This window comes from Hyperoodon ampullatus (assembly GCF_949752795.1).
Source record: "Hyperoodon ampullatus genome assembly, chromosome: 7".
NCBI classification, from domain to species: Eukaryota; Metazoa; Chordata; class Mammalia; order Artiodactyla; family Ziphiidae; genus Hyperoodon; species Hyperoodon ampullatus.
Window position 1 is genome coordinate 71,081,550 of NC_136920.1, and position 23,970 is coordinate 71,105,519.

At 38.1% G+C, this 23,970-nt stretch overlaps 1 protein-coding gene across 3 annotated transcripts in view; it reads right to left on the reverse strand.

The window, feature by feature from the left end:
• The window catches only part of SOX6 (SRY-box transcription factor 6), a gene marked incomplete at both ends in the record, with an annotated part of 642,056 nt that overhangs the window by 57,505 nt on the left and 560,581 nt on the right, over positions 1-23,970 (reverse strand). For all 3 annotated transcript variants that reach the window (XM_079708162.1, XM_079708163.1, XM_079708164.1), the window contains 2 exons: positions 20,137-20,324; positions 23,370-23,553. In XM_079708162.1, the coding sequence (XP_079564288.1) occupies positions 20,137-20,324; positions 23,370-23,553 (372 nt within the window). The remainder of the gene's footprint in view (positions 1-20,136; positions 20,325-23,369; positions 23,554-23,970) is intronic.

Sequence of the window (23,970 nt, forward strand, 5' to 3'; positions counted from 1 at the left end):
AGCATATCAATACCTAACTCCATAAAGACAAAAGACTAGAACACATATGCAGAGACTTACACAAGCAGGCACACAAACACTGATATACAGACATGTACACACCAAGGTCAAAAGACACAGAAATACAAACATAGATTCAGAGAAAGACACAGACATAGACACACAGATATACTTGCAGACACACAAACCCAGACAGACAGACACACATTCAGACAGACCCACAAACACAGAGATACTGACAAATACACAGGCACTCAGAGACGCACACAGTCAGACAGACAGACACGCAGCAGACAGCTACTCCCACAGACAGAGACAGACTCAAGGACAGACACACATGTACACACACATGTGCACACACACAGGTAGCAGGCACACACACAGTCAGACTCAGAGATAGAAAGTTATGCACAGGGATCAGAGACTCACACAGATAGATAAGCAGACCCACACACAGATTTATACTCACAATGAGAAAGACACACACAGGCACTCACAGAGATGCAGCACACTCACACACATACACACACACACACTCATGTACAACCATAGCTAACATGTGGTCTCTGAGCTTGTATTCAAGACTCACCAGAACACATGGGCAGAGACTGGTATTGCAGAGGAAGGTGAAGTTTGTCTGCTATTGTGGAAGAATGTGAAATTTGAAATCAGGGACTTTGAAGAGCCTCAACTTTGACACTTCCTGCATAAACGTAAGCAAATGATTTGAGCTCTGAACCTCATCTTCATCTGTGAGAGGAATGATAAAAATTCTAGCTCTGAGGATGGATGTTGGGATTAAGTGTGATAATGAGTGTGGAAAAAATGTTTTTCAAACAATTAAAAAGACTGACATTTTAGTGGTTGTTATTATTATCACATTCCTAAAACTGCAACCAGCAAAGAAAGCTCTTAGGAAAAGAAAGAGTAAAAGTGTCATCCACCTCATCCACTGTATCTACTGCTACAAAGGCTTAAGTGAGTCTTTAAAAAATTTTGAGCTATAAGGAACTAAACTTCCACATCAAATATAAGCACAGAAAATTCTGTTACTGGCATCAACCTAAATCAGCTAATATTATGAGTGCCTACTGTATGCCACACATGCCTGAAAAATGAAATGTCCCATTTAACCAAATATTCTGATTAGTCAAGTTATCACACATAACTTAATGTCACACGTGACACCAGTATTGGCAAGAATTATAATGTAACAATATAAGCAGCACTAAGACTGAATTTAGCACTTTTTATGATGCTTCAGAGTCACCGCCATAAACATCTTAGGAGCACCTAAACCTCACCCCAGAAACTGGAAAGCACAAAGGACTGAGTGCCAGGGATATGGGGTCTGGTCATGGTCTCACTCATGCCTTGTTATTGGATTGGGCAAATCACTTCACTTCTTTCCGCTGCAGTTTCCTCGTCTATAAAATGCAGGGCTATGGGTTTCCCTTGTGACGCAGTGGTTGAGTGTCCGCCTGCCGATGCAGGGGACACGGGTTCGTGCCCCGGTCCGGGAAGATCCCACATGCCGTGGAGCGGCTGGGTCCGTGAGCCATGGCCACTGAGCCTGCGCGTCTGAAGCCTGCGCGTCTGGAGCCTGTGCTTCGCAACGGGAGAGGCCACAATGGTGAGAGGCCCGCGTACCGAAAAAAAAAAAAAAATGCAGGGCTATACTAAATGATCTCTAAGGGCTCTTCTGGCTCCGATTCAATTATCTAATAGTGTGATAGACTGAAGAACTGCTGGCTAATAGTGTTTCTGTTGAGAGAATGCTGAATATACTAGTTTTTACTACACGTCTATAAAAGTGAAAAAATTCATAACTTCATATCTCTGAGGGGAAAAGATTTATCATTGTTGGACCAGAGAAAGAAAATATGATCAACTTATTGTGATGATAAGTATTACATAAGAGTGGAAATAGACTAAGGGATCTTTCTAAGGTCCCCAGAAATCCAAGGACAGAGCAGACATTAGATCCCTAACTCCCAAGGCAAAGTTCCCTGAGGAAAACCTTCAGGATGTACAAAGCCAACATCTATGAAGTGGGAAGCCCAAGTCTGGAGAAAGTTCACATGGTTTAAGCAAAGCACCCTCCTCACAGCTCAGGGAAATGCAGGTGGATCCAGTTCCCCAAAGGCAAGCAGATAATAAAATAATACAGTGTGTTTTCAAGTGGTAGCTTATGTCTCTCTGAGGAGTCTAAAAATGAGAATCTAGACAGATTCTTTGTTAGACTTAGGAGGCAGTTTGTATTGTCTCAAGGAGCTTTGTGAAAATTTAGGAAAATAGTTTAGAACCTGCTCAGCCTTCCTAAGTCTGTGTTTTAAAACTGAACCCAACTTCAAATGTTCAAGTTTTACTAGGTTTTTAAAAATATAATTTGTCATTTAAATGGTCTGAGTCTTACCTTTAAAAATTTCTCTGCAATCAACTGACTTGAAACCCAATATTTTGTTCCAATTGAGAATCATAGCTATACATATTTTTCTTTAATGTGCATTTTTTTTAAATAACTGAAAAATTTCTGACATGTGTTTTGAATTTTCTGCAACTCAGATACTTTTAAATTGTTTAGTACATTGAATGGATCCTAAAGGCTATCTAGGTGGAACTGATCTACTGTGGAGTCTGAGAGGTCTTCAGGAATATTTTATGAATTTTCTGATGTGGGGTGATACACACTTGATGCTAAATTTGTAACACATCCTTCCTCTGAATATTGGTTGTCTTTCCACTGGAAAAGTCCTGCTTCCATGACACTAGGACAGGCTCTAAGCTCAGGAAGGATAGGAATACAAAAGAATCTAAGGCAGATTTAAATAAATTTCAAACGGAGCTCCACCTACAGAAATGTTCTCAAAAATCCTACAAAAGAGAAGGGAATGGATTTTTTAAAGGCATGGTCCAAGGCACTCGCCTTGTAGGCTTTTGGTTAATTCTCCAACCAATGAAACTATTATTAACCAGGTTTGAAGACACTGAGGCTCAGAGAGGCTATAGAGCTAGTGAGCAGTAGAATCAGAACCTGAAGTCCAGCTCAGTCTGACTCCAGAGCACATGTTCTTTTCACTTTTCCACATTTCTCTAAAGGTCTCTCCTATCCTTTCTTTAAACTACCATGTTATTCTTCTTAAAATGTAACTCAGATTAAATGTGCCCCATTCACAAACACTTTTAATGGCTCACAATCATCTATAAAGATAAACCTAAACTAGCCATGGCAATGATCTGTTTCAGCCTGTCTATCAATTATATTTCAGGCACTCGAAGAGGGCTGGTACATGGATTATTTTATTGAATCTTCACAACAACTCCTTGTGGTTAGAAACTATGAATATTCCCATCTCTTATATGGAGAAACTGGGGAAGTCTAACTTCAAATCCTTTGCTCTTGTCCACAACCTTAATCAAGTGGATGGAGAAGCTAGGAAGGAAGGGAGGATGGTTGGAAGAGATGAGGGGAAGGAGAGAGAGAGAGAGAGTAGGGAGAGAAACAGGGAAAGAGGGAGGAAGGGAGGAAATATTTATTAAATGCCTAATACGTATATAAGATATTTACCAGGAGGTTGAATATTGTGACTTAATTCTCAAATCCTAACGTTTTTACTGTTGAGCAAAGTGAGGTTCTGAGATATATTAATTTAGTAAGCCCGGATTGAACCTTGGTTACCTTTCCACTACACAAGTCAAATACTGTGCTTTGTATATAGTAAGTACCTAATTAAAATGAAATGGAATTGAAAAAAAGTGTTCATGAGATAAAGAATGCAGTGTCAGTCACAATACTCAAACTAAGGCAAATGAAGCTAGTTAAAAATGAATGGATCTAACAGATAAACGACAAGGTCTGTTAAGAAACAGTCTGCAAAATTATTGTAGTTCTTAAACTGAATATTATAGGAACATTCTTGAGTATGTCTCAAGCTTTTATGAAGACCCATAGGAGAACACCCATGTTTCTTCTGAGAAACTGTTGAATCTATATAAAGAAATACTGTAGATCTTATAGCACATTTTCTTTTTGGTTGGTTACCAAGAAGCTCACGGTCAAGTCTGTGGCCCATCTCTAGCAATTATGTAAATATGTATGACAAAAGCAACTATATTCCAATTAAAAAAATGTTCATGACAAGACTTTTTGTTCACTTACCTTACCCCAGCTTCATCTAATTTACCTTATTTTCCTATCCTTAATTTTTCTTTCCTACTATCTCCTCTCTATTTAGTTTGGTTTTTTTTTTTTTTTTCATTTCAGGAGGAAGTTACTTAAGAATAGGTTACAGTCTATACCACTGACTCTTTTTCTATTTAGTTTTTATCTTGTTTTTATTACATGTATCACTGTAAACCACCCAAAATTGTTTTTACATAAAGGTAAGGTATAAATATAAGTAATAGAATTTTATTAACTTTTTGCCCCTTAATTCAAATAGAATAAAACCAGTAATCATATCTGTTTACAATGTTTGATCAGTGAAGGCTGTTCTTAAAGTTAAGGGGAATACACTTAAAACACACACTGTATGTACATATATTCCATGATCTAGAATAACATGTATTCAAAGTATGCCTCTGGCCATCTCAAAGACATTTTTAGAGGGTCCACTAGACCAAAACTAGTCTCATAATAATACTAAGACATTATTTGCCTTTTTCATTCCTATTCTTTCATGAGTGTACAATGGAATTTCTCAGAAGTTACATGGCTGACATTACTGAATTTTGCCACTGCTCAGTACTGTGAATAGACTCTGCTCAATCAACTGAACTGAGGACATGTTAATCGTCAGGTGATGGGGACAGAATGCCTTCAATGAGCCATCTGCATGAAGTGCCTAATGGCCACTCTGCCAAGTAGGAGAAGAGGGAGGATTGGTTGGAATAAAGAACCATGTGGCTGACAGGGTCTTGGTGCTCCAGACGGGTGTCAGGTCTGTGTTTCAGAGGTGGGAGAGCCTAGTTCAGGACACTGGTCCACCAGAGACGTCCCAGCTCCATGTAATATCAAATGGCAAAAGATCTCCCAGAGATCTCCATCTCAATGCTAAGACCCAGCTCCACTCAACAATCAGCAAGCTACAGTACTGGACACTCTATGCCAAACAACTAGCAAGACAGGAATACAACCCCACCCATTAGCAGAGAGGCTGCTTAAATCATAATAAGGTCACAGGCACCCCAAAACACACCACCAGACATGGTCCTGCCCTTCAGAAAGACAAGATCCAGCCTCATCCACCAGAACACAGGCACCAGTTTCCTCCACCAGGAAGCCTACACAACCCATTGAACCAATCTTGGCTACTGGGGGCAGACACAAAAACAATGGGAACTACAAACCTGCAGCCTGCAAAAAGGAGACCCCAAACATAGTAAGTTAAGCAAAATGAGAAGACAGAGAAACACAGCAGATGAAGGAGTAAGGTAAAAACCCATCAGACCAAACAAATGAAGAGGAAATAGGCAATCTATCTTAAAAAGAATTCAGAGTAATGATAGTAAAGATGATCCAAAATCTTATAAACAGAATGGACAAAATACAAGGAACATTAAACAAGGATCTAGAAGAACTAAAGAGCAAACAAACAGTGATGAACAACACAATAAATGAAATTTAAAATTCCCCAGAAGGAATCAATAGCAGAATAACTGAGGAAGAAGAACGGATAAGTGACCTGGAAGTCAAAATAGTGGAAATAACTAGCGTAGAGCAGAATAAAGAAAAAAAAAATAAAAGAATTGAGGAGAGTCTCAGAGACCTCTGGGACAACATTAAATGCACCAATGCTCAAATTATAGGGTCCCAGAAGAAAAAGAGAAAAAAAAAACAGACTGAGAAAATATTTGAAGAGATTATAGTTGAAAACTTCCCTAATATAGGAGAGGAAATAGTCAATCAAGTCCAGGAAGCACAGAGAGTCCCATACAGGATAAATCTAAGGAGAAACACACCAAGGCACATATTAATCAAACTATCAAAAATTAAACACAAAGAAATATTAAAATCAGCAAGGGAAAAACAACAAATAATATATAAGGGAATCCCCACAAGGTTACCAGCTGATCTTTCAGCAGAAACTCTGCAAGCCAGAAGGGAGAGGCAAGACATATTTAAAGTGATGAAAGAGAAAAACATACAATCAAGATTATTCTACCCAGCAAGGATCTCATTCAGATTCAACAGAGAAATTAAAACCTTTACAGACAAGCAAAAGCTAAGAAAATTCAGCACCACCAAACCAGCTTTTTTTTTTTTTTTTTTTTGTGGTATGCAGGCCTCTCACTGTTGTGGCCTCTCCCATTGTGGAGCACAGGCTCCGGATGCGCAGGCTCAGTGGCCATGGCTCATGGGTCCAGCTGCTCCGCGGCATGGGGGATCTTCCCGGACTGAGGCACAAACCAGTGTCCCCTGCATTGGCAGGTGGACTCTCAACCACAGCGCCACCAGGGAAGCCCCAAACCAGCTTTACAACAAATGCTAAAGGAACTTCTCTAGGCAGGAAACACAAGAGAAGGAAAAAACCTACAATAACAAAGCCAAAACAGTTAAGAACATGGGAATAGGAACATACATATCGATAATTACCTTAAATGTAAATGGATTAAATGCTCCAACCAAAAGACATAGACTGGCTGAATGGCTACAAAAACAAGACCCGTACATATGCTGTCTACAAGAGACCCACTTCAGACCTAGGGACATAGAAAGACTGAAAGTGAGGGGATGGAAAAAGGTATTCCATGCAAATGGAAATCAAAAGAAAGCTGGAGTACTAATTCTCATATCAGACAAAATAGACTTTAAAATAAAGACTATTACAAGAGACAAAGAAGGACACTACATAATGATCAAGGGATCAATCCAAGAAGAAGATATAACAGTTGTAAATATTTATGCACCCAACATAGGAGCACCTCAATACATAAGCCAAATGCTAACAGCCATAAAAGGGGAAATCGACAGCAACACAATCATAGTAGGGGACTTTAACACCCCACTTTCACCAATTGACAGATCATCCAAAATGAAAATAAATAAGGAAACACAAGCTTTAAATGACACATTAAACAAGATGGACTTAATGATACTTATAGGACATTCCATCCAAAAACAACAGAATACACTTTCTTTTCAAGTGCTCATGGAACATTTTCCAGGATACATCATATCCTGGGTCACAAATCAAGCCTTGGTAAATTTCAGAAAATTGAAATCATATCAAGTATCTTTTCCAACCACAATGCTATGAGACTAGATATCAATTACAGGAAAAAATCTGTAAAAAATACAAACACATGGAGGCTAAACAATACACTACTTAATAACCAAGAGATCACTGAAGAAATCAAACAGGAAATCAAAAAATACCTAGAAACAAATGACAATCAAAACACGACAACCCAAAACCTATGGGATGCAGAAAAACCAGTTCTAAGAGGGAAGTTTATAGCAATGCAATCCTACCTCAAGAAACAAGAAGTATCTCAAATAAACAGCCTAACCTTACACCTAAAGCAATTAGAGAAAGAAGAACAAGAAAACCCCAAAGTTGGCAGAAGGAAAGAAATCATAAAGATCAGATCAGAAATAAATAACAAAGAAATAAAGGAAACAATAGCAAAGATCAATAAAACTAAAAGCTGTTTCTTTGAGAAGATAAACAAAATTGATAAAGCATTAGCCAGACTCATCAAGAAAAAAAGGGAGAAGACTCAAGTCAACAGAATTAGAAATGAAAAAGGAGAAGTAACAACTGACACTGCAGAAATACAAAAGATCATGAGAGATTACTACAAGCAACTCTATGCCAATAAAATGGACAACCTGGAAGAAATGGACAAATTCTTAGAAAAGCACAACATTCCAAGATTGAAGCCGGAAGATTTAGAAAATATAAACAGACCAATTACAAGCACTGAAATTGAAACTGTGATTAAAAATCTTCCAACAAACAAAAGCCCAGGACCAGATGGCTTCACAGGCGAATTCTATCAAACATTTAGAGAAGAGCTAACATCTATCCTTCTCAAACCCTTCCAAAATATAGCAGAGGGAGGAACACCCCCAAACTCATTCTACGAGGCCACCATCACCTTGAGACCAAAACCAGACAAAGATGTCACAAAGAAAGAAAACTACAGGCCAATATCACTGATGAACACAGATGCAAAAATCCTCAACAAAATACTAGCAAACAGAATCCAACAGCACATTAAAAGGATCATACACCATGATCAAGTGGGGTTTATCCCAGGAATGCAAGGATTCTTCAATATACCCAAATCAATCAATGTGATAAACCACATTAACAAACTGAAGGAGAAAAACCATACGATCATCTCAATAGATGCAGAAAAAGCTTTTCACAAAATTCAACACTGATTTATGATAAAAACCCTCCAGAATGTAGGCATAGAGGGAAATTACCTCAACATAATAAAGGCCATATATGATAAACCCACAGTCAGCATCGTTCTTAATGGTGAAAAACAGAAACCATTTCCTCTAAGATCAGGAACAAGAAAAGGTTGTCCACTCTCAAGACTATTATTCAACATAGTTTTGGAAGTTTTAGTCACAGCAATCAGAGAAGAAAAAGAAATAAAAGGAATCCAAATCGGAAAAGAAGAAGTAAAGCTGTCACTGTTTGCAGATGACATGATACTATACATAGAGAATCCTAAAGATGCTACCAGAAAACTACTAGAGATAATCAATGAATTTCGTAAAGTAGCAGGATACAAAATTAATGCTCAGAAATCTCTTGCACTCCTATACACTAATGATGAAAATCTGAAAGAGAAATTAAGGAAACACTCCCATGTACCACTGCAACAAAAAGAATAAAATACCTAGGAAGTAACCTACCTAAGGAGACAAAAGACCTCTATGCAGAAAACTATAAGACACTGATGAAAGAAATTAAAGATGATACAAACAGATGGAGAGATATACCATGTTTCTGGATTGGAAGAATCAACATTGTGAAAATGAATATACTACCCAGTGCAGTCCCTATCAAACTACCACTGGCATTTTTCACAGAACTAGAACAAAAAAATTCACAATTTTAATGGAAACACAAAAGACCCCGAATAGCCAAAGCAATCTTGAGAACGAAAAACGGAGCTGGAGAAATCAGGCTCCCTGACTTCAGACTATACTACAAAGCTACAGTAATCAAGACAGTATGGTACTGGTCCAAAAAAAGAACTATAGATCAATTGAACAGGATAGAAAGCCCAGAGATAAACCTACTCACATATGGTCACCTTATTTTTGAAAAAGGAGGCAAGAATATACAATGGAGAAAAGACAGCTTCTTCAAACAGTGGTGCTGGGAAAACTGGACAGCTACATGTAAAAGAATGAAATTAGAACACTCCCTAACACCATACACAAAAATAAACTCAAAATGGATTAAAGATCTAAATGTAAGGCCAGACACCATCAAACTCTTAGAGGAAAACATAGGCAGAACACTCTATGACATAAATCACAGCAAGATTCTTTTTGACCCACCTCCTAGAGAAATGGAAATAAAAACAAAAATAAACAAATGGGACCTAGTGAAACTTAAAAGCTTTTGCACAGCAAAGGAAACCATAAACAAGATGAAAAGACAGCCCTCAGAATGGGAGAAAATATTTGCAAATGAAGCAATGGACAAAGGATTAATCTCCAAAATTTACAAGCAGCTCATGCAGCTCAATAACAAAAAAACAAACAACCCAATCCAAAAATGGGCCAAAGACCTAAACAGACATTTCTCCAAAAAGATATATAGATTGCCAACAAACATATGAAAGGATGCACAACATCACTAATCATTAGAGAAATGCAAATCAAAATTACAATGAGGTATCACCTCACACCAGTCAGAATGGCCATCATCAAAAAATCCATAAACAATAAATGCTGGAGAGGGTGTGGAGAAAAGGGAACCTTCTTGCACTATTGGTGGGAATGTAAATAGATACATCCACTATGGAGAACAAAATGGAGGTTCCTTAAAAAACTAAAAATAGAACTCCCATACGACCCAGTAATCCCACTACTGGACGTATACCCTGAGAAAACTATAATTCAAAAAGAGTCATGTACCACAATGTTCATTGCAGCTCTATTTACAATAGCCAGGACACAGAAGCAACCTGAGCGTCCACTGATAGATGAATGGATAAAGAAGATGTGGCACATGTATACAATGGAATATTACTCAGCCATAAAAAAGAAACGAAATTGAGTTATTTGTAGTGAGGTGGATGGACCTAGAGTCTGTCATACAGAGTGAAGTAAGTCAGAAAGAGAAAAACAAATACTGTATGCTAATACATACATATGGAATCTAAAAAAGAAAAAAAAGAAAAATGGTTCTGAAGAACCTAGGGGCAGGACAGGAATAAAGACACAGACGTAGAGAAGAGACTTCAGGACACAGGGAGGGGGAAGGGTAAGCTGGGACGAAGTGAGAGAGTGGCATGGACTTATATATACTACCAAATGTAAAATAGATAGCTAGTGGGAAGCAGCTGCATAGCCCAGGGAGATCAGCTCCATGCTTTGTGACCACCTGGAGGGGTGGGATAGGGAGGGTGGGAGGTAGACGCAAGAGGGAGGAGATATGGGGATATATGTATATGTATAGCTGATTCACTTTGTTGTAAAGCAGAAACTAACACACCATTGTAAAGCAATTATACTCCAATAAAGATGTTGAAAGAAAGAGAAAGGAAGGAAGGAAGGAAGGAAGAAAGTTACATGGCTTTGAGATAAAGCAACAGACTGAATGCAGAAGCAGAAATAAGAATCAAGCTTGTCTACTGCTAAGCCAGACATTAGAGAGATTTGCAAAAAGCTAAAACAAAGCCTTTCTTCTTACTATTTTTTTATTTTGAAAAATATACTTAATACTAAAAAATGTTATTTACATTAACATCTAATGGTTTTATTATGATTTTTAAATGAATAAATAAATTTTAAGTTTTAATATTATATATTATAAACATTTATATATATACAAATATGTGTGTGTGTGTGTGTATATGTGTAACGGGGCCCTGGGACCAAAAAAGTTGAAAATAGCTGATCTAGAAGGACTAAGAGATTAGATCTAGAAGGATTAAGGATTAGAAAGTACTTGCCATAGTGGGAGGTTAGGGCTATAACATTCTTATTATTAATAAATATGCTCCATACATGCCCAAACCAACAACTCTTTATGCAAAATTATTAACTGTGATGTGTCAAATTTTAACCCTTTCACTGGGAGATCCTTTAACTAGACATGGACTTTTTTAAAAAAAATCTTACTTTACAATGGTGTATTAGTTTCTGCTGTATCACAAAGTGAATCAGCTATACATATACATATATCCCCAAATCCCTCCCTCTTGCATCTCCCTCCCTCCCACCCTCCCTATCCCACCCCTCTAGGTGGTCGCAGAGCACCGAGCTGATCTCCCTGGGCTATGTGGCTGCTTCCCACTAGCTATCTGTTTTACATTTGGTAGTGTATATATGTCCATGACACTCTCTCACTTCGTCCCAGCTTACCCTTCCCCCTCCCCATGTCCTCAAGTCCATTCTCTACGTCTGCGTCTTTATTGGACATGACCTTTTGATTTAAAACATTTGTTGTAAACAAAACTAAAAGTCTTATATTTACTTCTCCCCCCACCCCAACCCTAGGAAGTATCTTGAACCTTTTAAACTGAGATAAATTCTCACCATTCATTCCATTTAACCTGCGGAGAAGAGAAGACCAGACAAGTTTGTTGTTGTTTTTTATGAATTGGGTCTTAAACTAGTAGCTAGGCAACCAATCAAATAACCCTGACAACAAAAATAAAAGGAACTTAACGATAACCTTGAACTTAATGATAGCCAGGAGTCTATATACAGCACTGTTTAGTTGTTCAATGTTATTGGTTCAAATGTAAAGTCTAACACTAATAAAACTTACTTTTTGTTTCTAATTTATGGCATTTTTGACCTTTGTATGCTGTTTTAGAAAAACACTATCACAGGTATACATATAGTTAGTTACTCCTTTACAAGAAATACACATGAAGCATATATATATCTAGGTAGACTTCTTTATCTCATGATTTTAGCATTCACTCCATTAAAATTGATGTTTGAAACTCAGATGTATGTCTTGTTTTAGATTTTAGCTAAAATTGCCTTGTCAATCTCACAGAGATGTAGGGAACAAATGAGACGATAGAGAGGTAATGATGGAGCAAAGTGATCTAGAGCTGGTGTTAGGTCCCTAATCTGCAAAACAAGGACAGTATTATCTATATCCCTGAATTTGGAAAAGTTCAAGAGAGATAACATATGTGATAATATTTTTGAACCATAGAAGCACTATAAAAATGTTTCTTGTCAGGATGTGAAAAGTACTACATCAACTTTTTTTTAAAAACCAACTATTGGGACTTGCCTGGTGGCACAGTGGTTAAGAATCCGCCTGCCAATGCAAGGGACACAGGTTCAAGCCCTGGTCTGGGAGGATCCCACATTCCACAGAGCAACTAAGCCCGTTCCCCACAACTACTGAAGCCCGTGCGCCTAGAGCCCATGCTTCACAACAAGAGAAGCCACCACAGTGAGAAGCCCGCACACCACAACAAAGAGCAGCCCCCGCTTGCCGCAACTAGAGAAAGCCCGCGCGCAGCAATGAAGACCCTATGCAGCCAAAAATAAATAAATTAACTGAATAAATTTTTTTAAAAACCCAACTATTGCTCTGCTTTGCAAAAGAGGATGCTATAATTAGAATGTGTCCCCTTACTGTAAAATCTCTAATATGCCCAAACCACTCATAGTACAAGTTGTCAATATCTTGGGAATAAGCTGACATACACAAAAGCACAACTAAACATGTTAGTCAACTGCTCACAAAAATTACCGTCCTGATTAATCAATACTATGTACTCCTTTGGAGTAACCTCACTAGTTTGTGTGCTATATAAGAAACTCATTTATTCCAAACACACTTTGCTAAATAATTTGCTCACAATCCCCTTTCACTTATTGTTGTACAGCTATATTGATCTTCTGTCTGAACTTATCCTGTCATGCAACAATGAATATCTGAATCAATTGTATAAGTAACAAGGAGCTGTGGCAACTGACAATGTGAAGCAGAAGACGTCTAGTATGTTTTTCATTTCCAATAAAAGGGGGCAGTATTACATCAGTGTAATACTGATGTACTATCTGATGTTTTTGCAAAGTATGGGTGAGAAGCAAGAATCTACACTTGTAAAAAATGAACAACTGCTTTCTTGAACAAACAGGAACAAGTGTACAATGTGCCTTAGTGACCGGATTATTATTTTCCTATTTACTTGATTGAAGAAATATAATTTTGGCATGAGAAATGCATATAGTTATCAAGAATCAGGTTAAGTATTCTCAAAAATCATAGATTGAAATTCTGATTTTTCTGGAAATATATTAAAGTATATATTAAATTAGTAGGAACAAAAGCACCCTAGCACACTAATATTATAAAATCTGAACATTATCATGTTGGCTATGAGCAGATCCTAGCAAGTAACTAGGGTATACAAGTTACTTTAAGAGTGAAAAAGAAAAATGCATATCTTGAGTTTGTAAGAAGGTGCCTGTTAGCTTCTAACTAACCTTTTACTCTATCTTAAGACATTTTGGCTCCAAGGAGCAGTAGGTTAATCCATTCACCTTTGGAGAGTGTCAAAGAGTGAAAATTTAATAAAGTTAACAACAGGTTTGACCACCTGTCTGAGGTTCTAAAGTGGAAAAGGACCTAATATTAACGGAGCACCTCCTGTGCCAGATATGTGCTCTACATATGTTTTCCCTCAAAATGATCCTTCAAGGAAAGGATAATTATCTCCATTTTATAGGTATGTTCATTGAGACTCACAGAGGTTAAGTAACTTATTTAAATAACACTGTTAGAAAACAGGACAGGCTGCTTCCAAGACTAATCCTAGAAACTGAGACACAGGATTAACCAACTCTAAAACCCATGCTCTTTCCAATACACCATATGGCCTCTAATTCTATTACTGCTCCTGGTCTAGCCACCTCTTCTGTCTCTTTGTCTGTACTAGCATCATTTGATCTTCTGTTTTCTGACTGATATCTTTCCAGAGCCAGAACCAATGGACATCATGGTAGGGAAGAATGCCCTACCCAGACATAAGGTGAAAAGTATACAGGAAGCGGGGGGTCTCAGTGCTTTTCTGCTTCACTGTTTCTGTTTATTTTTACCCTGTCTTATTCCATCAAAGGTTTTGGATTGAAAATGTAAAAAGTACTTCTGTATGTAATAGGCTTAAAGATCTCATAGAAAATTAGTAAATGAATTTAATACTGTTCTATAAATAGAAATATCATTGATTAAGAATTAGGAAAGCTGAGATTTAATTCCTGCTCTGACGTGAACCCTCTATGTGACCATGGGTAAGTCATTTTCTTTCTTTAGGTCTCAGTTTTCCTGTCTGTGAATTGAAGCTATTGGACCAGGTCAAATGTTATATCCCCTCCAGTTCTTTCACTCTACAGTTTTAATCCCACAAATATACTTCAGAGGCAGATAGAGTGTGATAATAGTGTTCATGGTAGCTCATTTTGACATCCAATAAGGTCAAGAATTTTTCTTAAGAGATTAGCAGAAGATGAAGGGAACAGCAGTTCAGGCCACATGTATAATGTGTAATCAGCCTATTTATGAGCAACTCTGATCAGTAGGTAATCAGTTTTCTGGCTCCTCGAGGTTATTAAGATGACCAAAATAACCAGATAACTAAGTTACAAAATACCTATGCAGGAAAGTGCTCTAACCAATCACTAGAGTCAGCATTCAAATATCAAGGAAGTCAAAAAAGTTACAAAACGCACTTTAACACTAAGAAGGCCCACCCTGCCTTGCCTCTCTTGTAGCCAGATGCGCTTAGCTTAGCTCTAAGGACATTTGGAAGCTGCCTAGCTAAAATTCTGCAGTGTATTGTTCTGACTGAAATTCTGTCTTAGAGATGTCAAACAACAAAATTTGGTAAGCAATTAGCCTATAATATGATCTAATTGCCCTGGTACTATGGGAGGTGGTTGGTGTTCTTGCTGTGGAAAGCAACTTAGACTTTGGCTGGCAAGACACTCATGATCCATGCACAGCAGCTATGTTGAAATGATGGAGCATAACAGCTCCTAAGGCGCCGTTACAGTCTATTGTCCCTACTATCTATATATTTAACAGACCCTAAATACCCTGTGACACAGCCAACCAGAACAACTCCATTGGTGCCGTTCTGGCTGATCAAGTCAACAATGTTTCATTTTAAAGTGTCAAAATAGGGGTTTACCCAATAAAGTGAAATACGCCATGGGTAAACAGGTATTCATATGGACATATATGTGATTCTGTATGTGTCATAAAGACACAAGCACCCCTATGCCTGTGTAGTAAATGTTTCCCCTCAGTTATGAAACATACAAAGCATGTTTTATATACATCTAATGTTAGTAAATGTCACAAAAACAACTCTACAATGGACATTGTGATGCACTGCCCAGATACCCCTTCAGGACTGATTTATTTCCTCAGCTGCAGGGAATGTTGTTGCTCACCCTCAGCTCTTGGCCCTCTTTGGCACTGCCTCAACTAAAGAGGGTCACATCGCCTAAGGTTATGTCCCCTTCCCAGAGTAACCCTCATCCAATGACTGGTTGATACAAGTGTATAAAAGTTCACTCCCTCCATCCAACTTGGGACAATTCTGCATGACCATGGCCATCTCAAAGCTTCATATGAGGTTGGCTAAGGCTTTGGTTAAGACTGCGTCACAGTCTTATTCTGCTTTCATCCTTTCCCTTCTACAGGTGGCAATCAGAAAGAGCACTCTCCCCCCCCGCCAATAAACCTGCTCGTTAATCTCCATCTCACAGTCTGCTTCTCAGGGAACTCAAATCTGTGACATGCTCATTTGTAAAAAAAAGTCCAAATATGAGCGTGATGAGATATGCTTTATTAATTACAAAGTGTTATGACAGAAACACTGAGAAAAAATCTCTAAAACTGTATTATGGTTTACAAGAATAAACTCAGAAATCTAATTTATGGATCTTTACATTTAAGGAAACTGAGGTAATTCCAAAGAGGACAATTTTGAAGACAGTTAAACTGAATTTGCCACAATCCATTTTACCAATCTTATTGCACATTATATATTTACCCTCTTTGATCTCAGAAGAAAATATGATTCTCATTCTGAAACCTCATAAAATTAAGATGGATATTTTGATTATAAGAGAGCCAAATCGACTATCACAGGAGCCCTTTAACATTGTTCTTAATTTACTCTTCTGGCTGCAACAAACCTAGCAAACAAGGATAGATACATACTGGGTCTAGAAACTAAACAAAGCCTGCACATCCACAAATATACATTCAAAAGAGCGACATTATTTGGGAGGGAGATCATGTAAAGGAGAGCTTGTGAGCACAACTTTCCTGAATATAATGGACTTTTCCGGTGCCCCAAATTCAACCCCAGTAAAGTCATCTACTGAGACAACAACTCCCTTCAACTGGGAAACCAGGGTTTTCTGATTCTGTAGAAGCCACTTTGCCACTTATCTTCAGGAGCTCAATTACATTCAGTGTGATATGTTTTAGGACAAGTTAAGATTCATTATTATTATTTTTCAAACTTAACCTAATCTCTCATCTCTCTCTCATGGCTTCCAACACAAAATCAGGTGTTATTATTCTGGAGCCTCAGACTTCTTTCCTCCATATGAATTTTAAAAAGTCAATGAGAAATACTTAAAATTAACCTGTAGTATTTGAAGTTAATAGAGTCTTAAGCTTGAACTTCAACCAATGATATAAATTCAACCATATAGGGTCACTGTGTCAGACAAACAGAGAGAGTCACTGCAGGAAGCAAGGGATGTCCAGTGTCAATTTACTCCTAGGTTTAGTGCAAACGTATCAGGATGCCGCTAGTCTAAGCCTGCTTAATGTGATGGGGGGCTTCACTGAAAGGCACAGTTGCTGCAACAATATGGAATTTATTTCTTATTTTCCCCCCAAGCTAAATGGCATATACGCATTCTGTTTTAAATATTCTCTATGTTAATATTCTAAACAAAAATTTCTAGATGCATTTTCCAAAGAAATATCTCATTCATAACATTAATCAAAGGCAAATGATTCTTCATAATTTAAAAACAAGTATGATTAGTTAAATAAAATAACTTGTTTTTTTTGTGGAATAAAGTTTCTGAAATGTATTCATTCTAAATATATTTATTTAGCCCAGTGATTTTTCAACTAGGGGTAGTTTTGTCCTCCCTCTCCCAATAGGGGACATTTAGCAATGTCTGGAGACATTTTCGGTTGTCACAAAAGGAGTGGTGCTACTACTGGCATCTAATGAGCAGAGGCCAGATTAGCCCCCATGACAAAGAATCCTCCAGCCAAAAATGCCAATAATGCTGAGGCTGAGAAACCGTGATCTAACCTAATAAATCTGAAGTTGCCATAGTTTTGTGCATCAACTCAGTTAGAAAGGAGTTTAACTATGTGAGTTGGTCAATATGCCAACTTCTGAAAAATCTAACTCTGTTTCCTTCTGCTGACCCTTCCATTATTACGTGAGGAGCTCATATCTGTGACAAAATAGTACATTTGTTCTATATATTCAAGAATCACCCACAGTTTAGTCTACAAATTATGGGAAACATAAGAAAGTGCCTACTCTGTACCAGGAGCTTTGCTAGGTATATTCATATATATCTTATTTCATTGTAACCCAGATTACTACCCTCACATTACAGATGAAGAACTTGAGATTCAGAGAAGTTATTCAACTTACCAAATATCACACAGCTGGTAAGTGACAACTCGGTGCCTACCATTCCAAGTGAGAATATATAGTTTTAAACTCATTAATACTTTCTTGCATATGCAAAGAAAACTTCTGAATCATTATGATAGTTAATGGGGTGAGGAGGGTAATTAGCTTTTGACCATGTATCTGTATTATTAGAATTTTCAGTAAGCATATACTACTGTCATTTGAAAACTAATACATTTTAAAAGACTCAGTTAAACAAATCACTAACATCCTTCTCATATTAATTTTAGGATTAACCATTGACAAAACTGTAAGGTAGAAGATGGTCTCTGGTGCATGTACCCGTTCTCTTGCTTTTAACCCAATTTCCCACCCAGTATCCCTATGCCAAAATGTGTTTACCTATCTAGGTCCCCAAAAAATATCTTACAGTTATTCACATTAAGATTAAATATGTTACTATTTCATGGTGCTCACTGGGCATAGTATAGTGTCTTAGGTCAAAAGATTGACTGTGTTTATCTCTAGTATCAGAGTGGTAGAAAAGGTTTGGGGGCAAGGCTTTTCTTTTCTTGTGGTCCTGAAACCTTACTGTATATGTAACCATCTACTAAGGCAGTTCTTAAAGAGGGGCTCTGCTTTGTGAGCCCACTGCCAAGGATGGAGCACTTAATGGGGAGTGGGGCACCTAACTGATTGAGCAGATCTGGTGACTGGCATATGCATAGCAGGTCCCCAATATATAAAAGTTTATGGCCTAACCAACACCAAAAGACCCACCATTCCCCCAGACCGTTTCTCTCTTACCTGATGTGAACCTCCCGCCAAGAGGATCAATCAAGGTGGAGGAGGGAGGAGGCAAATAATGATTAATTTAACATATTATATATTTATATAATCTGTCTATTTATCTACAGGAAATGGGGTCTTTGCAAAAATAATCAAGTTAAAATAAGGTCACACTGGATTAGGGTGGACCCTAAATCCAATGACTGATGTCCTTATAAGAAGAGGGAGATTTGGAGACAGGGGGACATACATAGAGGGAAGACAGCCATGTGAAGAGGGAGGCAGAAACTGGAGTGATGCAGAGACAAGCCAAGGAATGGCAAGGATCATTCATTCATCAAATAATCAGAAGTTTTCACCCAGTGTATGACAACAGCCTCTCAACTGGTCTGCCTATTTCCATTCTTAACCTCCTGCATTCTGTTCTTGCACATTAGGCAGAATGATCCTTTTATATGTAAATCAGATCGTGTCAATGCCCTGGACAAAACCAGTCTAGGACTAGAACTCAGAGTGAAACACAAAGCCTTTCCAAGGCCTACAGGTCTAACACACTCTACCCCAGGCTATCACTTTACTTCACGTCCCACTGCTCTCCCTTCCCTCAAGCTGCTCTTGCCACGCTGGCCTCCTTGTTGCTGGTCCCACACTCTAAGAGCTTCTAAGCTTATTGTTCCCACTGCCCGGACGCTCTTCATGTGGCCTGCACAGGGGTTCCTTCAGATCTCTCTACTCCATAACACTTCCGCAGAGTCCCTACCAACCCATCTAAAAGAACAATCCTATAACTCCCTATTCCCTTAACTTGCTTCCATTTTTCTCATGGCATTGAGTCACCTCATGATGTTACTGACATTACTCATTATGTATTTAATTGTTTATTTTTTCCTCATCTGTGTTCCCCTATTAGAATGTAGGCTCTATGAGAACAGAGATTTTTGTCTGATTTGTTCACTGTTGTATCTCCGGTGCCTAGAACAGCGTCTATTACAGAATAAGCACTCGATAAATAATTTGTTGAATCAAAAAATAAATGAATGCATTTTGTAAGTTGCTTTGTTTTCTATTTTGCTCAGGCAGATAGGAAGCTTAGTAATAAATTCAATGATGAGTCATGGTAATGTATTAGCCTTCATTGTGAGCATATATGCTTCTTCCTTTTTTAATATTCTGATAGTCTTGTAACCTCATACATCCCCTTTATTATAAGATATTTCTAAATCTTTTGGAATGGGACAGATAAACACCAATAGGCAGGTAGGTTGGGTGCCTGGTTGGGTACCTGGGAGGCGACCCACACTAAGTGGGAAAGGGTGTATTTGTTAATCAGCACTAATGATTAAATGTGATGCAAGAAAGCCCTCAAGCTAGGACCCCAAATCTTTGGCTGCAGTATGATGCTTGGGAGCCTGGAAAGAGCCAGATAAAAAAGAGTCAATGGGTCTAGCAGAGCCAGAGAAGGAGGGAAGCAAGTTTTACCTTTTCATTCCTGCAGTTGCTCAGCCCCATATTATTCATGGTAGACAGTTTCCCATCAACACCATGCGGCTGTTGCTGCTGTTGCTCCCGCTGGATCTGTTCTCGCATCTTCCGAGCTTCCTGAATAGCTTTCATCACTGTATCCTGATCCCCAAACAGGGCGGGGGAGTTGAGACTGGACAGGATATCTGCATATACAGGATGCATTATTAGAGGCTTGTAAGGTTAGACTCTTAAAAAATACTGCTATTACCCACTCCCCTGTATAATACCACATTCTCTGAAGAAGGAAGAGACACATTTGCTATTAAGAAAACTGCAATACAGCACAGAAATCCAGGGTAACCGAGCTGTGATGGGGGTTTTTTAGCCCTCGGAGGACCAACGCTTCAGTTCTGTCAACACAACTCCTCACAGATGAAGGTTCCTAGATTCATATACATACATACATATATATATATATATATTCTGGCTATACCTAACAATTAGGGGGACAGTAGTGGTGAAGAAAGGGGTGGGGATGGGTGCAGAGACATCTGTGGTGCAGGCTGACCATTATATCTGGTGTGCTAATGCAGCAAAGTTGTTTCTGGCCCAGCCAAAAAAAATCTGTGAGGCTACATGTGTCCTTTAGCAGATATCTGTATCTGTGTGTTCATATGTCCACTGCAGGAGAGAAAGGGTGGGAAGGAACATACCGCACTCTCTGTTCCCCAATCACTGGCTGGTTAATGAAGCATTCTACTCATCACGCTGCCTCAGTTATTTACCAAGAGAATGACAACCCATTTCCTACCCCCAACCCGAACACCCACTGTTCTCAGTTCCCTGTCTTCGTGATAGTAAGGCTGTATGTGTGGGAATGGATTTCACATAAGTATACAGCTTCAAATAAAGTGAAAACATTTACTTTCATTATATTCCATGCAACACAGAAGGACAAAATTCAAAATTAAACTAATTTTCCTCCATATCTTGCATTTTACTGTAGGTTAAAATTAATACTTTAGATGAGGCTTTCCAATTTTAGGCAAAAAGAGAGCAATTGCTTGCTGACTGATAGATTTCAGCTGCTGTGATAAAGTTTAAGGTGATCAGCTTGTGTGTATCCTGGTGTGAGCATTTCATAGCACATGCATGTGTGTGTGTGTATGTGTGTATATCTGTGTGTGTGTGCACACACCTCACAGAGACAGAAGGGACAGAGGAAATCAGACTACAATCAAGCTCACATCACACGTCTATGTATGTGCAGTGCGTGTGTGTATGTACTTGAGTTTAGAAAATATCACCAACACTATCTATGGAAAAGTTTTAGAAAGTTAAACAGCCACTTTTTAGGATATAGAAAACCCGTATCTTTTTCTCTGAAGCTTTTCTGATTAAAAAAAAATTTCTATCCAGTATTGTCTGGACAAGAGCGCTATTACTTCAGCTCATTTCTAGCTCACGATCTAAAGAATACGCTCTGCTGACGTATAAACTCCATAAGAGCAGGGCCTGTGAAACAGTCGTCTTTGTCCCTCACAATGCTCAGTACAGGAGACAAATGCTTTCCAAACAAAATTCAGAAGTGGATTATAGGATGGCCATTTCAAGATCAAGCCTATTATTTATCCTCATGTTGGCTTTTGTTTCCCCTCATCTCACGACTTTCAACAATTCAGCAATCATATTCACATGCTGGAAATGATTCATTTCTCTTTCCCACAGCAATCCCACTGACTTGGAGTGAAAACCTCTGGGCCCCTGAAAGAGGCATCCTAACTCAAAAAGAGAATAGGCTGCTGTATGGATCCTAATGTCCCCAATTTCAATGAGGAAGATTTACATCTCATCATCAGAAGATTCACTTAGATTCAGCATAGCTCAGCGTATATTCCAACTGTGAGTTTATAAAAAGAGCACTGAGTTATATGTCAGAGGACCTGGATTCTAGTTTTGACTCTGCTAATTGATACCTACATGGCTGTGGGCAAGTCATTTTAACTCTAAGACCACAATTTATTATACAATGAGAGTAATAATAATATACTACCTAACTCATTGGATTATTGTGAAAAATCAAATGAGATAAGATAGGCAAAATGTTTTTTTAAATTGTATATGGCACATTATTTTATTTATTACAGGAAGCAATTCAGGCTATAGGATTCAACAACACAAGGAAGGTAATACGGTGAAGAAATGCTAGTTCTAGTCCCTAATCCCTTTGAAATTTTGTGCTTTATTTGAAAATTAAGAGACTTATAGAGCATAGTAACAATAATGTTCATATTTATTTGGCTCTCTGCTACTACGTGCTTTCGTGCTTTCGCAATTACTGTTTCATTCCACATGTATATGTAAATGTGTTGCTATTCGGTTGTCCAGTCTTTTTAAATTGCATGCCTTCTGGGTGCCAGATACCATGTTAGGCACTTTATATATTTTTTTCTCTTTTAATTCTCATAACAACCTATGAGCTAGGTAATAATATTTCCCTTCCAGAGATTAGGAAACTGAGTTCAAAAATATTAAATAATTTTCACAGGGTCACATAGCTAGTAAGTAAAGGCTCTCTCTCAGTCCAAGTCTGCCTGATGCCAAATCCCATTTTTTTCTCTATACTTCTCATATGGGTATGAATATCCCTAGAGATACCTGTCAATACATCAGAGAATGTAAGGAGGCAGAGGATCACTATGACATATCTTACTAGACATTAACTTTATTTCATATGATGGCAATAAAGTGTGTCATTCATATTTGCTTCAATGCAAAACTGATATGGGATAAGATGTAAAATTCACAAACATTTTACAAAGAAAATATAAAATGTCAAATAAATTTTGGACTTTTGGCAGGCAGCTTTTAGGCCAGGTTCCTTTAGGCCCTTGGAGGAGGGTTCATGTTGACTCTTAATCTGCCTAGAGTTGCTTCAGTGGCAAAACACTGACCAAACACAGAAATTTCTAAGTCTCTGAGTGTTGGATCTAACTCATCATCATCTGAAGAACCCATCCCAGCAGGATTTATATTATAAACTTTTCTAAAAGTTCTGGTCACCCAAGACACTATAACTGGGTTATGTTTCAGTAGAAAAGATTTTACTTTTACTTTATTTACTTTTACTTTTTTTTTTTCTTGGACTAAGGAACACTTTGGAAACAAGAATCAGTCATCAGTAAACATGTTTTGCTTTCTTTTACCTAATTCATAAGTCTCTTCCTGGTGTTGACCTTTCCATTTACCTAAAGAGGATCCTCTTCCCAAGCTTCCTCCAATGGGGCTGGGGATGCTGCTTTTGTTAGGCAGATTGACAGGGCTGGTTTTGCTGGCTGGAAAGAGGCTTTGGGTGGGAGATGTTGGAGACTTTACAGGCTCAGCTGTCTTGGGTCGGGATGAGAGATTCAGCGGCTGTGCTGCTGCTTCATCCTACAAGAGTTTACCATAAATAATTATTTTTTTAAAAATGAAGCACATTATCACTTAGTAAGCCACAGTTATTTTATACCTCAGAGACAATGCCACATTCTCCTACAATAATAACAAAAGAAGCTAATGATCTACCTCCTTGAAGATTCATCAGAAGGAAACCTCATTAATTTCCCTGTGTTATGTTTCTATTTACATTAACTGTGTAGTTGTATCATTCTTTTTGCCAAATTAAAATCTGAATTAGCTCACATTACAGCTTAATTTCCTAATGTGTTTTCAAGGGATCTAAATTAACCTAGGGCATTTACAAAGAATTATTTAAAATTTCAGCAGCTCTGTAGTGCTTTTGTGTTATTCTCTCTGAAAAGTTCCTGGAACTATAAATAGGCTCTGCCACTAATTTTTTAATATATA